Source organism: Palaemon carinicauda, chromosome 38, assembly GCF_036898095.1.
Source record: "Palaemon carinicauda isolate YSFRI2023 chromosome 38, ASM3689809v2, whole genome shotgun sequence".
Classification (NCBI taxonomy): domain Eukaryota; kingdom Metazoa; phylum Arthropoda; class Malacostraca; order Decapoda; family Palaemonidae; genus Palaemon; species Palaemon carinicauda.
In genome coordinates this window covers 48,050,702-48,068,330 of record NC_090762.1, presented here as the reverse complement: position 1 = coordinate 48,068,330, position 17,629 = coordinate 48,050,702, and the positions used below count along the sequence as shown (strand labels likewise).

General features: G+C 46.8%; 1 protein-coding gene across 1 annotated transcript in view; it reads left to right on the top strand.

Moving 5' to 3' along the window:
- The window catches only part of LOC137630602 (uncharacterized), a 168,742-nt gene that overhangs the window by 20,048 nt on the left and 131,065 nt on the right, over positions 1 to 17,629 (top strand). The window contains exon 2 of the mRNA XM_068362192.1: positions 7,899 to 7,996. Coding sequence (XP_068218293.1) covers positions 7,899 to 7,996 — 98 coding nt within the window. The remainder of the gene's footprint in view (positions 1 to 7,898; positions 7,997 to 17,629) is intronic.

The following is a 17,629-nucleotide window of genomic DNA, read 5'->3' as shown; positions in this document are numbered from 1 at the left end:
ATAGACTTAGGCGTAGTTCTTCCCGATCTGTGGATAGAACCTTACCTAACTTACCTGTTCCTAATCCTGTTCCTTCCCCTGTGGTGGTAGATCAGGAACCTACTATGAAGGACATGTTTACTGCTATTTTGTCTCTTGGTGAGAAAGTTGAGTCCTTAGCAGCCGATAGAAATACTATCTTTTCAGAGTTAAAGGTATTGAAAAACCGTGATCCTATCGGAACTGTGGAAAGTGTTTCAGTGTCTGATGTGGTACCGAAGAATCGTGACTCTCTCGGTGTTGTGACAAGTGTTGATGATGTAGTTCGTGGGGTTCACCGGAACGTTTCCGTTCTCCCAGCGCTTGCACTCCGGCCAAATGTTCAGATCACCGTGTTCGTGCGGATATGATTCCTTCCGATTCGGACCTTGTAACTATTCATGCACCTCCTCTTCCATCGGATTGGCTTTCTTCCCCTGAAATGCGTGGTGACATTAGTGCGAATCTTCCTTCTAGGAGTTCTGTTGATCCGAAATGGACTGCGCTTTTGTCTATGAAGGAACAACTCTCTTCGTTGATGGATTCTTATCAACCAAGTGTTGGCGTTGTGTCTGGGCGTTCGATGTCAGACCAGTTATCGCACAAACGTTCGATGGTATATGGCCTTGACGAGTTATCACTTAGACGGTCTCCCATTCACAGTGTTCAACGCCAGGTTGATTTTGATGAGTCGCGTCAGAGAGTTTTGGTTGACCAGTTTGCGTTTTCTGGTCGCGGGGAAGAGCGTCGGCGTCGACAAGTGGACGAGACGCGGCAACAATTTGAAGTAGTGGATCGCCCGCGGCAACAACTTTTGGACGCGGCGCGTCAAAACATTGGTTTACAGCGGCGACATCCTGACTCCTTTGATCGCTCGCAGCAACAGTCCTCGGACTTTACGCGACCTCGCGGCGATCTTCAACAGTTACCTTCTGATTTCAAGCGTTCTTCTGTTCAACAACAGTTGAATTCTAAGCGGTCTAAGCAGTTGTTGGTTGAGGATGATCGTCTACATGTCCGTGTTTCGCATCAATCTACTTCTACTTCTCCCCACCAAATTGACTCAGATGTTGGCCTTGACAGGCAGTCCCATCCAGACGTTGTTCCTTCGGTTCAGGCTGCAGCTGTTGCTGCACTGCCAGAAGACGAACCAGAGGAAAAGTCGGATGAGGATAATCCTATTGAGGAAGTCTCTGAGAATGAGGAGGAGAAGCATTATCAGCATGCTGTGGACCTTCGCAAGTTTATGCTTATTTTGATTGGAATTTTCCCGGATTCTTTTACCCCTGTGGCCCCTCGTTCTCCGCCTTCTGAATTCATCTTAGGTAAAGCTACTAAGGTTCCAGTTTACACCAAGATGGTTCTTTCTCGATCTTCTAAGCGGGCCTTGAAGTTAATGGGTTCTTGGTTGGACTCCAAGAAAGCTTTTGGCAAGACGGCCTTTGCCTTTCCTCCCGCTAGGTTAGCCTCTAAATCTAGTGTGTGGTATGAGACTGGTGAAGTGTTGGGCTTGAGTTTTCCTTCGTCTGCCCAAGGGGATTTTTCAAGTTTGGTAGATGCTTCTCGTCGTCTTGCCTTAAGGAAGACGAAGATTTGGTGGTCCATTCCAGAGTTCGACCATTTGCTTAAAGGTCTTTTCAGGGCCTTCGAAGTTTTTAATTTTTTGGACTGGGCTTTGGGGGCTCTGAGTAAGAGGGTCTCTGATATGACGGAAACGGACACTAGTGGTTTGGTTCATTTGATGTCCTGCTTGGACAAAGGTGTGAGAGATGGCTCCAACGAACTTGCTGCCTTGTTTACAGCTGGAATTCTCAAGAAAAGGGCCACGATGTGCTCCTTCCTCTCCGCAGGAGTGTCTCCCTATCAGAAGACAGGCCTTCTTTTCGCACCTTTGTCTAATTCTTTATTTCCTCAGGATTTAGTGGGCGAGGTGGCTACTGCTCTCACTCAGAAGGCCACACATGACTTAGTTACTCATTCGACTAGGAAAGTTTTGCCTCCGTCTTTCTCTTCTCGAAAACCTAAGGAATCTTCTTCTGGGTTTCGTCCTCAGTCCTTTCGTGGGAAGCCCTCTGGGAGAGGCTCTTTTAAACCAGAAGGAAGGAAACCTAGAGGCAGAGGGGGCAAGTCCGGCCGAGGTAAAGTCTGACTGCCCTCTCCTTCAGACAGCAGTGGGGGCCAGGTTGACTCACTTTTGGGAGGCTTGGGAGAGGAATGGAGCGGACCCCTGGTCCGTCCAGGTGTTAAAGGAAGGCTACAAGATCCCCTTCCTGACCAATCCTCCTTTAGTCACAGATCCAGTGGATCTTTCGCCCAAATACAGAGAGGGTCCCAAGAAACAAGCCATGCTTCTACAGATGTCTCTTTTATTAGAGAAACGAGCAATAGAGGAAGTGCAAGATGTTACGTCTCCGGGGTTTTACAACCGCCTTTTTCTAGTACCCAAGAGTTCCGGGGGGTGGAGACCGGTTCTGGACGTAAGTGTGCTCAATGGTTACGTCAAAAACTCGACGTTCACCATGGAGACTCAGAAAACAGTTCTGGCAGCTGTGAGGAAGGACGATTGGATGGTCTCTTTAGATCTTCAGGATGCCTATTTCCACCTTCCGATTCATCCCAGCTGCAGACGTTATCTGAGGTTCATGGACGGAAACAAGGTCTTCCAGTTCAGGGCTCTTTGTTTCGGACTTTGCACGGCTCCTCTATTGTTCACCAAGATCATGCTGAACGTGGCAAGCATGCTGCATTCGAGGGGAATCAGGGCCTCTCTGTATCTGGACGATTGGCTGATAAGAGCCTCCTCAGCCGATTGTTGTTTGAAGGACCTCAAGATGACTTTGGATCTCTCCAGAGAACTGGGTCTCCTGGTGAGCTCGAAAAAATCACAACTCATTCCATCCCAGGAGATTCTTTATTTGGGGATGGAGATTCACAGTCGGAGTTTTCGGGCTTTTCCGTCGTCGGTGAGAATCCAAGCAGCCCTCCTAAAAGTACAAACGTTCCTGAAGAGAGATCTTTGCTCCGTCAGAGATTGGATGAGCCTTCTGGGGACTCTCTCGTCGTTAGAGAAGTTCGTGACCCTGGGGAAGTTGTTCTTGCGTCCTCTTCAGTTTCACCTCAACCGCCATTGGAAGAAAGGGGACAGCCTCGACAGGGATTGCATTCCCATCTCGACTTCCATCAAGTCTCATCTTCAATGGTGGAACAACGAGCCCAGACTGAAAGAAGGCTTGTCTTTACTTCAGAGGAACCCAAACCTCGTGTTGTGTTGCGACGCCTCCAACTCGGGGTGGGGAGCCACTCTAGAGAAGCAGGAACTTTCGGGGACTTGGACGGTAGAGCAAACCTCTCTCCACATCAATCAAAAAGAGCTTTTAGCTATTCATCTGGCTCTCATCGGCTTCGAAAAGCAGATCAGGGGCAAGGTAGTCCAAGTCAATTCGGACAGCATGACAGCTCTGGCCTATATTGCGAAACAAGGCGGGACCCACTCTTGGCCTCTGTTCGAGATTGCAAGACTGCTCCTCATCTGTGCGGAGGAAAGGAAGGTGACTCTTTTGACGCGGTTCATCCAGGGAGTCAACAATGTGAGCGCAGACAGACTCAGCAGGAAAGGTCAGGTTCTCTCCACGGAATGGATTCTGCACCCGGACATCTGCAAGAGTCTGTGGCGGTTATGGGGTCGACCTCTCGTGGATCTCTTTGCCACCGCGAAGACCAAACGACTAGAGTGTTATTGCTCTCCGGTTCCAGATCCCGAAGCTTTTCACATAGACGCTTTTCTGATGAACTGGTCACACATGGAGCTTTATGCCTTTCCTCCGTTCAAGATCCTTTACAAAGTGATTCAGAAGTTCGTTTCACACGATGAGACCAGAATGACACTGATAGCTCCGTTCTGGCCGTCAAGGAGCTGGTTTCCAGAGGTACTGGAATGGATGGTGGATGTCCCGAGAAGCCTTCCCATGAGACCCGATCTTCTCAGACAACCTCACTTGGCCCGAAATCATCAAAACCTCCGAGCTCTACGTCTGACTGCCTTCAGACTATCGAAAAACTCGCTAGAGCTAGAGGATTTTCGAAGAAGGCAGCCAAGGCAATTGCAAGGGCAAGAAGGTCTTCAACCATCAAGGTGTATCAGTCCAAGTGGGAGTTGTTCAGGGAATGGTGTAGAACTAACGCGATTTCCTCTTCCAGTACATCGCTTTCCCAAATAGCAGATTTTTTCTTGGACCTTAAAACTAAGCATAACTTCTCGTCATCAACTATTAAAGGTTACAGGAGTATGTTGGCGACGGTTTTTCGACACAGGAACCTAGACCTTTCTGATAATAAGGATCTACGAGATTTACTTAGGTCTTTTGATACGACCAAGATGATTCAAACGGCTCCCATCGCCTGGAATTTGGATGTTGTCCTTAAATTTCTCATGAGTGACAGATTTGAGCCTTTACACTCGGCTTCATTTAAGGACTTAACTTTAAAAACCCTTTTTCTAGTTACCCTCGCCACTGCGAAAAGAGTTAGTGAAGTTCACGCTTTAAGCAAGAACATTGGTTTTCGGAATGGGAAAGCCATTTGTTCTTTGCAACTGGGGTTTCTGGCCAAGAACGAAAACCCTTCTCGACCATGGCCCAAATCCTTCGAGATTTCTAACCTTTCTGATTTGGCTGGCGATGAATTGGAAAGGGTTCTCTGTCCAGTTAGAGCTCTACGGTGTTATGTGGACAGAACTAAGAATCTGAGAGGTAACTCAGACGCTCTGTGGTGTGCAGTTCGGAAACCCTCGATGCCCATGTCCAAGAATGCCTTGTCTTTTTTCGCTAGATTGTTGATTCGAGAAGCTCATGCTCAGTGTGATGAGTCGGATCAGAGGCTCCTCAAAGTCAAGACACATGAAGTCAGAGCGGTAGCGACTTCAGTGGCCTTTAAACAGAACCGTTCTCTGCAAAGTCTGATGGATACAACATTTTGGAGAAGTAAGTCTGTTTTTGCATCCCATTATTTGAAGAATGTTCAGACTCGCTATGAGGACCTTTTTACGTTGGGTCCTTTTATAGCTGCTAATGCGATAGTAGGTGAATGATCTACCACTACGTTCCCTTTTTTCGTAATACCCCTTTTCTATCTCTTGGAACTCGTTTGTTATGGTTGTTTGTGGAGATTGGGCGTCAGTCTTCCGCAATCTTTGATTTGGCTAGGTGGTCAATTTGTTCCTTGAGTGCACCCGGAACAAGGGTATTGGTTGAGGTCCTGTCATGTTATAGGTGTTTGTACCGTTTGACAGCTCCTAGAGATTTTCAGCCCGAGTGGATTACTGGATCTCTTAAGGATAGCGGACGAAATGAGGCAGAGTATCATTGCTGTCAGCTTCCTTATCAGGTGAGAACTGCTTAAGTTTATTGTATGTAACCCTTAAGTGAATTTTCTGTATGTAGCTGTCTCTGACCCGCCACCAAGGGGTGTCAATCAGCTCTTTTATATAACCAGCGGGTAAGTTTTATATTTAAAAATGATATTTTCATAATAAAATAAATTTTTGAATATACTTACCCGCTGGTTATATAAATTTAACACCCTCCCTCCTCCCCTCTAGAGACTACCTATGGTATGGCTATGAGGCATGGAAGAACTGGAGTTGGTGTGTAGTTCCACCTGTTCTACCGCTAGGGTGCGGTTGGTACACCTGGCGTATCTTCGATAGCGCGAGATTTGAATTTTCTGCCCTGGCGTCAGGGACTTCAGCTCTTTTATATAACCAGCGGGTAAGTATATTCAAAAATTTATTTTATTATGAAAATATCATTTTGATGAGGTCCTGTTGTATGGGTTGCAACCCTTCATACTTCAGATCCTAGGGGTCGCTCAGCATCCTAAGAGGATCGCGAGGCTCCGTAAGGAAGACGTACTTAAAAAGGCAGAGTAATTGTTCAAGTCGACTTCCTTACCAGGTACCTATTTATTTTGTTTTTGTTATTTTGATAACTTCTAAAATGAAATAAAAAATTCTTAGCTCATAATGATGTAAACATATTTTGCTGGTCTCTACCCACCCCCCTGGGTGTGAATCAGCTATTATAATCACCGGCTAAGTTAAATATTGAAAAATGTTATTTTTATAATAAAATAAATTTTTGAATATACTTACCCGGTGATTATAAATTAAAGGACCCTCCCTTCCTCCCCAATAGAGACGCAGTGGACCGAGGAGAAAATTGAGTTCTTTGTTTACAATGAGTACTGGGTATCTGGACGACAGATGGCGCTGTTGAAGTACACCCCCTACCTGTGTAGCGATCGCTGGCGAATTTTTTCCGTAGAGTTTTCTGTCGAGCAACAGAGTTGCAGCTATTATAATCACCGGGTAAGTATATTCAAAAATTTATTTTATTATCAAAATAAAATTTTTCCCCGTTGGCCTTATAACATCCTGCTTCTCTAACTATGCTCCATTTTTTTAGTGAGACAGATTTGCACTCACGCACAGGGGTGCCCTCTTAGATAGGAAAAGTTTCCTAACAGCTGATTGGTTGAAAGTATATTTGTCTGAATAGCATTTCTGGGTCGACCTGTGACGGCCGGTGAAAGTCCTTTTTTTCTAATATAAATCTTCCAAATATACTTGAGAAAGATAAAAGCATGGAATGCAGAGGTTACAACCCTCGCGCGAGCACCTTGTTGGTGTCGTATATCTAACAAGGGCGTGTGTAAACCACTATTCACAGGCTGTCTTCCATTTAGATAATCCCTCTGCATTCCATGCTTTTATCTTTCTCTAGTATATTTGGAAGATTTATATTAGAAAAAAAGGACTTTCACCGGGCGTCACAGGTCTCTCCCCAGAAATAGATTTTTCCTTCGTTAAAATCCCTTTATTGTGTTTAAATAATTACTAAGTAATGTGAATTGAAACTTAATTATTAACCTAAATGTCTCCCGCAAATATAGGTTTTGTCATTAAATAATGTTAGCAAATAAAGAGATTATAAATTGTGATGGTAAGTCTAAAATTTATTAACAACAGCTGGCAAAGTCAACAACAGGAGCTTGTTTTCAGATGCACACTACATACTCATACCTATGACGAGTTGATAGGTTGATGGAATCATCTCCTTCATTCACGCATGGTACCAATGAAACTGGCATTTTCAGAGAAGAAAATTTACCAACCAGCTCTATGGGGGGAATCCCTAACCTTGAATAATTGAATCTCTCTGTTTTAAAGGACGAAGAGTTTGTAGACATAGGAATAAATAAAAATTTTTAGAAGTAATTTGTATCTTTCCTTGCTATGCAAACCTGAGTCCTTTAACCCTTTTACCCCCAGGCTATTTGGAAATTTCCAATCCTTAACCCCCAGGGGGTTATTTTTTTCCCAGCACATTTTGCAGTACTGTATATATTTTTTAAATTGCTCTAACAACCTTAATTTTTGTCATAGAGAGGTCAGGTTGGTCTCATTCTCTTGGAAAATGCCTTAATTTTCTCAAAACATTATCAAAAATATGAAAAAAAAATTTTATAGCATTTTTTTGCAAGGACGTACCGGTACGTCCATGGGGGTAAAGGGATGGCTTTTGGGAAACGTACCAGTACGTCCTTTGGGGGTAAAAGGGTTAAATTTAATCTTCCCACTTCAACCACACTTCTGAGTCCTGAGCCGAAGGTCAAAAGTGGGTAAGCAGGGTTACTCGCTGACACTTGCTACCTGTCATGTACTGCCTAATTAACAATATGGTCATTCTAGTTCTACTGAAGTTGTGGTTCTATTTTGAAGAACTAAAGTTTGAAAAGCTGAGAAAAATACAAATTACTTATACACCTTTATTTTTCATTATACGGTATTCCTGTATTGATAATTGGTGTTTTTTTATTTCTAGGTTAAAAGTAAACACGGTCTACGAAAAGAACTTCGTATTCTTTTGGAAAAAGTCCCCCCAGAAGATGATGATGAAGATGACATAATGAAACGTCAAAGGTAAATAGCCTCTTTTACAAAGTTATCATTATACATTATACTCTGATATATTTTTTTATGGTGACTGTTTTGATATTTTACATAATATCAGCATTATTAATGTTGTGCTCATTACAAATACAAGACTATTTTGAGTTAGTGTTGATTTTTTAATTGATGGTAACTGAGTGATTCGCCAGCTTACCTAAACACCTGTATGTGACCATGATCAAGTCCCTCTATAATCTCTCACAAGCCATCCTATTGGTAAGTGATAAGGTTAAACAACGGAAAAAATTCCAGAGTTTTAGATTGATCTAATTTTATTTCTAATTTGTTTCGTCACATTATACAAACCCTTGCTATTTATGGGGGATATTACTTTCTGCATAGCTTAAAGGCGAGGCATAAGACTTTTAGGGAAGGATAAGAACCCCAAATGCTAGTTAGCAGGAGGGGTCAGGGGTAGCCGGCTACCCCACTCACTCACGCACCTGGGCTGAGCCCTCACTTTTGCTTTTGGCTTGGTTAGAGTGCGGATATTTGACTTGCCATTTGACCTGTATTTTTTGGAAATGATAACCACTTCTGCTTTAATTTTCTTTTTCTCTTTCTGTGTGTGTGTTTACTCTTTTATCGGTCTCCTGCGTATGTGTCCTGGGCCTGAGGGCCACTACTGCAGAACCTTCATGTCCGCTCTTGAGACGGACCCACACCATCTGTGTTCATCTTGGTGAGGTCATCGCCGTGATCAGGACAACACCTGTTCTAAATGTCGGGAGAGGTTTGGGCATAGGCGAAAGGAGTCCAAACGTGATTATTTTCCTTCGGAGTCTTCCTCGAAGTCGAAAAATCTCTAACTTTTTCTTTAACCCCCGCGATCTCCCCTGGGGAACGGCCGAGAAGCAGCACAGGTCGTTTAATTCCAGGTCAATCTTGGGGATCGAGGTACAGTACCGTTTCCCCAGAAGAAACAGTTCTGCCCCTTTCCCTGGGGAGCTCCTGCACTTTTTCTGATATTTTCCAGATGTGGCAGTTGCTTGGTTTGGCTGGTTCCCTGTTTAAGTAAGTTCTGTTTGAACTCCTTGAACTTGGTGCCGAGAGGGAAGTTAAACTGACTTCCTTGGAGGTGGATCCGTCTCCGATGGGTGCGTCACAAAACGACCTTGGTGCCGCCCCCTCATTTGAACTTGATGTTACCAAAGATGGCGCTCTCCCCCCACGCTGAGCCGACTCTTCCTTGGGGGGAGAGCAATAAGGCAGGTTTCTCCTTTGGATGGCCATCTCTCTTGTCAACAAGTGAGATCCCTCAGAGAAATCAAGCAGGCCCCTCTTCGGAGGAACCTGCTAGACATTCCCCTTGGGGTGTTTGTCGGATGGAGGAGTTTTTAACTTCTCGTCACCCGGGGCGGTCTCTCTCCATGAGGTAAGGAGACACCTTTTCGACCCTGCAAATGACTGAAACCCCGAGTCTTCGGTTTCTCATCATGATGTTCCTTCGGCTTCTCGTTACCCTAAGCATTTGGGCTCCCATCATGCTGAGCCTTCTGGTTCTCGTCACTCATCAGCTGCTCGTGACTCATCAGGTGTATGCCATACGATAGCTGCGTGTGAATCGCCAGTTGTTTGCTTTGCGGCAGCTACAAGTGGCTCGTTAGCTGCTCATCATGCGACAGCTACACGGGACTTGCCAGCTGCTTGTCTTTCAACAGCTGCATATGGTTCGCCAACTGCTCACCATGAGTCAGCCGTGTGGGACTCATCAGCTATTTTCTATGCATCAGCAGATGGTGACCCTACACCATTTCATCTCTTGTCTTTTGGATGAGGAGACGAGTGATCATATCTCGCTTCAGAGAGACCTTTACTTGAGGCATGACGATCTGCATGATTGTCAGACACGTGAGCATCACTCGCCCGAACGAGCCCTCATGGGATTCCACCTCCCAGACGCTTTCTTGTTAGGCGCCAGTGTCGCTCTCCAAGAGTTCGCGATTCTCCTCTAGGCATTTGCCTGTTAGGCGTTCTCCAAGGCAGCACTTTCTACCTCGCCACCCCTTGCTCCCTTATTATTTACCATCGCATCGGTCCTCAAGACCGACTGCTCCAGCCTCCTCGCAGGCTTGCAAGTGCTTGTCACCAAGCAATCGTCATCTACCAGGAGATCAGCTCGCTCCGCGTGAGCAGAGTGGTGACGATTCCCATCACGAGTGGACCCAGGGTGGACGACCAAAGAAAGCACAGAAGCAGGCCACTGCTTCGAGGGACCAGCTCCCGGCAAAACCCCCAGCGGTTAGACCAGTGACCCACTTAACAGGTAAGGAAGCGCTAACCCGTCTTTTCAGGTCCTGGATCTAGGGCTCCTAGTCACCTAAGGGATCCTCCTGTCATCTCCACAAGTGGTAGTGACCCCCTTGGTTGAGCGCACTGTTTAATGTAGTGCGGCAAGCAGTGACGGTGGCCCGTCCCCATTCACAATCTGTGGGCGACACCCCAAGAATTCCTCCATTGGCTTCTCTCCTTCCCGGTTCCTCTCCTCCATCAGACCCCAGGAGGGGTTCCGAGTTCTCTCCACCTGGAAGAAGAACGTGAAGAGAAAGTTGCAGATAAGTCTGGGAGCTGTTTGCAGGTACATGTGGCACCGGTAAAACCAAAGGGGAAAAAGAAAAGGATTAGGTAGTCTCTAGGGAGGACAGGGTGATCTCCCTATCAGTCTCCTTACGCCTCACTCCCATCGAGATGATACCACCGGAGTCTTGCCCTCCATCTCAACCTGACGTCATTCCTCCCTTCGGAGAGGAGTGATGTTGTAGTGGTTTGAGGACTGTGACCAGATGTAGCATGCAGAATGCCTAGTGTCCGAATACCGACGACACCCCAACGTTCACTACACAAAAAGATAAAACGGTGGAATACCCAGAAATCTGGGCAAAAGGTAAACAGTTAAGAGTACTGGGTACCACCCCTCGATTTTTTATACTAGGTAGACCCAGCTAGAACCTTAAATTTCCCCGATTATCTTTTCTTGCCTTGAGCTTGCTGAATAAACAGGTAGTGTAACCGTTGATTTAATTCTATGGAAAATCAGCAATCTATAGTAAATAGCTCTATCTTTTTTAGGTAAGATTTCTTCAAGCTTCAGTAAACTTCAAGAACATTAGGCGAAAGGAAAATGACATTCTTAATGTATTCGTAGGCTGTAATGTAAACACACTCAGGGAGGAAGTATATTAAAAAAATATCAACAATTACAATTTTGTAATAACAAAAATTAAAAAAAAATAGGTTATCAAATACTTTGATAAGGAGACTTCTATTGTAAGAAAAAATAGTATCCTTTAACACTCCAGCCTCACAATAAATAGATTAAAAAATAATTTGACAAAAAAATGAATTGTTCACCGGTTTGGACAGAGAGAGAGAGAGAGAGAGAGAGAGAGAGAGAGAGAGAGAGAGAGAGAGAGAGAGAGAGAGAGAGAGAGTGTGTGTGTGTGTGTGTCTGCGGCGCGCGCCACCGAACAAGGGGTAGTTAGTGTAATGATTGTTTGTAGTTGGGAAAGACTGTTGGTATAATTGGGGTAGTTTGTTTAAATTTTTTAGCTAGGTTAGGGCGGTGGTGAATGTCTTGGGCGAATGCATTTTCTATTTGACTGTAGAAGTCGTTTGTGTCCTGAATTCAAAGGGAGAAGAGGTCACTATTTTTAAGGTCGGCGGGGCAACCACCTCCCTTAAGAACCTTACAAGTGTGACATTCCCAACACGTCTGGTACATATTTCTGATTACATTAATCAAAGAATTGTGCCATACGAGTCGACGGAACATTGCAATCATTTTTCCAATCCTCCAGTGAGCATTCTGGAGGTGTGTCTTGGCAACTAGGTCAATCAGGACATTGAAGGTGACTACTGGGACTACTGAGCTGTCTGGATTCTGCTTCACTGGCAAACCCTGGGGTACTTCCAGGTCCAACCAACACCTCCTATAGAGTAGATAGGAGCGTGGAACTCGAGATGCAGGAACCCCAGTGTAGATCATCCTAATGACAGATTAAATCTGTCGATGATCTCCTTGGATCTTGGACACCTGACTAAAGGACAGAAGAGCATTTTCAGAGAACACTCCCCAATCAGGTTCAGGGTCAGTTACCTTCATAACAGTGGTCTCGGTATGCAGGGAGGAGACTAAGAGTACCTTGGGAGACAACTGAAGAATAGTAGTGTGGTCATACACCAACTGTTCTCGGGGTGAATCCAGTGTCAGGTAGGCTGCGTCCAGTATATTCCTACGAAGAACAAAACAAAAGTTATTGTCATTGGCAGCTACCAACGTATAGTTAAACAGCGGTAGACTCCACCCGGAGGGACACTTTACCTCTAACTGGACGTAGCTTAGAATGCTGGTGCAGGAACCAGTCAACCCCTCTAGCTGTTCTCCTGACAGTACCTGATACTCTGTGCCAAGTTGGCTCAGTACAGACTCATTTACAAGACAAACCTGTGCTCCTGTATCAACAAGAGCACTAAGCAAGGTCTACTGTATCATTACTATACCTACTGCTGAGTGTTGAGACACATGTGTACAACTGGACTGGCCTTTTCTGTCATGTACTGGATTACAGGACAATCCTCTGGTGCTTCCTGATCATCAGTGACCAAGCCTTCAGCGTCAGGCACATGAGATTTTACCTCCGCCTTATGGCCCAGAATCACGTCAGTTGGAGGGACGTAATTGCGGAGCTCAGTCAGAGGGTTAAAATGCACTCCAGATAGACATTGAAGATGCATACAATGAGGCTCTGTCACGGATGGATCACGATAGACTACGGGACAAGTGGGACCCCAATGGACCCAGATTTCCAGGTTCAATAGGTTAGATGCTACCAAGAGTAACTCCAGAACTGGGACTGTACCTGGAAAATGCATTGCCTTTATCCTGTTCCTGCTAGTCTTGTCCAGTTTGAAGCCTAGTGACTGGCGTCTTTCAGAAACTGCTGAACTAAGCCATCCCAGAGCTTGGCTCCCTTTAGCTGAGAGTCGGGTGCGACACCTGACCCCTCCGTCCAGCAGTTCACGACTAGCTCCAAGGATTCTATGAGAGAATCTGGACCACCACGAACCTCCTTATACAAGGCCAGTCCAGTAGGCAACTTGGGAGTGCTGGGTTCAGTAGCAAACAGACAGTCAGTTAATGCGGGCCAGCGGGATAACCAGTCAGCTGCAGCATTCTGATCACCTGGACAGTAATTAACAATAAAGTTAAATTCGGACAGGTCCTCCAATGTCCATGCTAGACGACTGTCCACCATCTTCATGTCATGAAGGTACATCAGGGACGGTGATCAGAATGAATCACAAAGAACTGATCATAGGAAGGCACTGAAGGTTTTCACCCCCCATCGCAGAGCAGCCAACTCCCGCTCAATGGTAGAGTAACGGGTCTCGCAGTCAAGGAAAGTCATGGAGTCGTACGATATCACCTGGACGCTGCCCCTGGATGCTCCAAGGAATCCTGGCACAGACAAGCACCAGCGCCCTCACCTGAAGCGTCAACAAACAACTCCAAGGGTTTGGCGTCAGCGGAGTAGTCAGGGTATGACAATATATGTCCTCCTTGATCAGTTCCTTCAAGCGCACAAAGGCACCATTCATTTCTGCAGGTCCACTTCAGTTTCCTAGTCCCTTGGATTTTTGCCCTCCAGTCTTCGCTGATAATGGTTTGCTATCTGTGAGCTCATGGGGATAAACTTCCGTTGGAAGTTTACCAGTCCCTGGAATCCCCGTAATTCATGCACAGTGGTCGGTTTAGGGAAGTCCTCCACTTTCTGGATGTATTCGGGTAGCTTACGCATACCGGAACGTCCAACTAGATGACCAAGATACTGGACCTTGGCTTGAACCCAAGAACACTTCCCGAGTTTTATCTTGAGTCCGTGCTTCTGGAGAGTAGCCAAAACTTGTTGTACCAGTTTCAGGTGTTCTTTGAAAGAAGACCCATGTATCAAGATGTCATCAATGTAGACAACCACCTTGGCTTTCGGGAACTCTGCATTTTTCTCTGGAACACTGCAGGTGCATTTTTCATTCCAAACGATAAGCGTCTGAACTGCCAGTGTCCAAAGACGGTAGAGAAAGCCGTGTATTCTTTACTGTCCTCTGCCAATGGTAACGGGTAGTATCCACGAACCAGGTCAAGGGTTGTAAAGTATTTGACTCCTTGAAGTCCAAATACAGAATCGGCCATGTTATGCATCGGGAACTTATCGGAGACAGGCACCTTATTCAGTCTATGGTAGTCCACACACAACCGTATGCTATTGTCCTTTTTTCGGACTGGAACAATGGGTGAAGACCAAAGAGAGATGCTGAGTTCAATAATACCCAGTTCATGCAACCCCTTGCACTGTTCTTCGATGGCGTCAGCGACAGGTTTGGCAAACCGTCAAACTCTCTAATAAATGGGCGTCTAGTCATACAGGTAGATCGCGTATTGGTGTGCTTGAGCACTCTCCCACATCATCATCACCAGTACTGATGACTGGAAGATGACGTCAAAGCATTTGACAAAACTGGTCCTTCTGAGAAGAGTCCAGTTCGTCGGAGATAGAAAGATTGTCTATCTCTTCCAATACGCTCGGTTCAGGAGTCAGGTCACTCCTGTGCTATCAGGCAGGATAGAGGAGCATCCACCATTGCCATGGTGAACACCTTCCCCAAGAGATCGCCCTTCTTGATCTTGGCAGTTTTTTTCAGGTGAACCCTTGATTAAAACTGAGGCTTTTCCATCTTTCAGTTCAAGAATGCCAGGGATTGCTGTAACTTTCCTTGACAGACCATGGGTTATGGTGTCGCCATCATAACACATTTCCGGCCAACAGTTGGTCGGAAAAGCAGGGCACTTAAAAGAGGTGTCAAGTCCCTTAGGAAAGTTTACAGTAACTGGAACAAGTTCTGGCTCAATACTGGCAATCCTTATTGAATCGGTTGCATGGACCTCAAGTGTGTAAAGCACTTGCTGGCAACAGGCTCCACGTATTGGGACGTAATACTCCCAAAGAGGCTCTTGGTGAGTACTGCCAACGCTCGGTCGATTTCGGGCTCCATCAACTATCACCCCATTTGCTCTCAAGAACTGGTAACCAAGCACTATGGGCTCTGCCATAGTCCCTGAAGGCACTACATGGAACACACTCGGGGCGAATGTCATTCCATGCTGTATAGGGGTCAACAGTACAGTACCTAAGGTCTTAGGTCCTGTTTGGCCTAAACTCTTCAGACCAATGGTGTTGGGCACCATCTGCAGCTGGTAATCCTGTACTACTCTTAATGACAGGAGGTTAACCTCAGTTTTGGAGTCAATGAGAGCATCCAATGCTCCTGATGGAAACTCACACATGGTCACTGGGACAACCATGAGTGGTACAGGAGCCAACTGTGCCAGGTTAACCAGACGAAGGGTTTTCAATACAGCCTCAGTTCCTGCTTCCTCTCTGGAAGAGTCAGTTGGAGAAGCTCTGGACAGTGTTGAGGACAGGTTATCACTGACCAATCCTGGAAGAGTCATTGTAGGTGCAATGACCTTTTCAGGTTGAGGGGTAACCTTGGAAATCGAGATTTCTGAGGCTGCCACCGGAATATTAGGAGCACGCACCCTAGCACTCACACCCTCCTTCGATGTAGCCCCATCTTCTACATCGAAGGTCTGGTGTTTAAAGCCCTATGATACTCCTCAGTTCTTGACTTCTTGGGCTTTGCCTTCTTGCTCTTCTTTGTCGTCTTCTCCTCCACAGTCCGAGAAGGAGCACTGGACTCACTCCCACTTCGGCTCTCCCGGCTACTGGTCAATCCAGAATAGGATGACGGGGTGGGAGTAGCCTTCACCGGTACTGCTCTTCACCTTGAAGAAGTCTAGACAGAGATGGTCTCCCTCCCAGGGCTGCGGGCATTAGCTGTCTTCTGGACAGGTGATCTACTTATAGGCAGCGCCTGTCATCCACACTGTGCCACATGATGGACAAACCACAGCGTAGGTATAGGTTGAGGCGTCTGTGACACTTTTTACATAAGGTGCCCTGATTTTCGGCACAGTACCTCCTCTGGAATTGAGGAGACCTATCCGGGGTGCGGGATGGTGGCAGGCGCACTTCCACAGGTGCAGGTTTGGGGACAGGTCGAGGAGGAGTGCGTGAATATGCTCTGTCAGGTCTAGGCAAACGGCTGGGGGCAGCCATGGCAATCCTGTCGGCATATGAGCCGTGCCATAACTGTCCCACATGGCTGATGGCCAAATCCTCTGCCTTCTGGCTTCGCTGACGGGATGCCTCGTCGAGAACACTCAATAGGTGTTGAACATCCTGCCAAGTGGCCTGACGGCCAGCGGAGACATTAATTGTGGCCAGAGACTGTTCCAGCTAAGTTGCAGCTCTGCTTGGAACAGTTCTTAGGAGCTTCTGCCTAAGCTCCCTCCGGTCCAAACTACGGCGAGGATAGGCCGACCTGTACAGGGAGACCAACCGGATGGCGTAAATTTCCAGCAGTTCGCCCTCGCCACAGGTGGCACTGCTAAACCGGGCCTTCCTACCCGCATCACGCCTCTCTCGGGCTTCTCGGCATCAGTCGAGGAGACGTTCTTTCATGTCAGGGTATGAGGTCTTGGGACCCCCCATGGCCGAGAACGCCTCCTGAATTTCTCCCTTTAGAAATCTTCCGAGATCAACGGTCCACTGGCCAGAGCATCCTGCGGTATATTTACTCGCGCAGTAGGCCTCAAAATCCATCTGGAATCGGGCAAAACTCTGGCCGGTTTCTAGCTGGAAGATTCTAGGCTTGGGGTTCCTCCTTGAGTCAAGGACCTTGAGCAGATCAGACATACTACGTTCTGTCTGCAGGGACTGGACGTGATCGGTGGAGACAGTGTCGTCTGAGCTGGCACTGAGACAGGAGCTGGAAGTGTCACCAGAAGTCTCGCTACCGAAATCGTTGTTGGTTGACTCCTGGGACATAGTCACAGTTTCGGGTAATGCTGGTCTGGCTTTTCCCTTGGCCTGGCGTCTCCACTTTGGAATAGCCCCTGTCTGGGCAAGAATTACCTCAGCCGTAGCTGCTGGAGCCTTTTCTAGCCCACTGGCTTCGGCCGGGTTGTCCAGGAACTGCTCCCCTAGTCTACTGGCTGCAGTCTCTGGTGGACTAACGGGGTTAGTTACCGGAACAGGTGAGGAAGCAAACAGTCCACTCAGAGCAGGAGACCCCCAGAAGCCTGGTACAGGGGGGGGGAGTAACGGTGTGAACCCTGGAGGGGGCTGGAGACCTCCAATCACTAGCTCTGCTCCAGTCACTGGGATTGCCAAACCATTGATATTTGGCCAAGCTGGGGACGTAGAAAAAGCACTGGTCGTCACTGTGGTCGTGACCTCAGTGGCAACGTGGCATGTTGGTGACGGCTCAACGCTCTTCAGGGCCACCACTTGAAGTGTCAGGGACTTGACCTGAGTTGCCAGGTCACTCACAATCTTGACAAGACTCTCCACATCCCAGCTCAGGCTCTTCTTAGCCTTTCGGCGCATATTCGATGACGATGCCATGTCTAAAGGTTGGTGTTTCCCGGGTCTGGGCACCAAAAATTATGTAGTGGTTTGCGGACTGTGGCCAGAGGTAGCA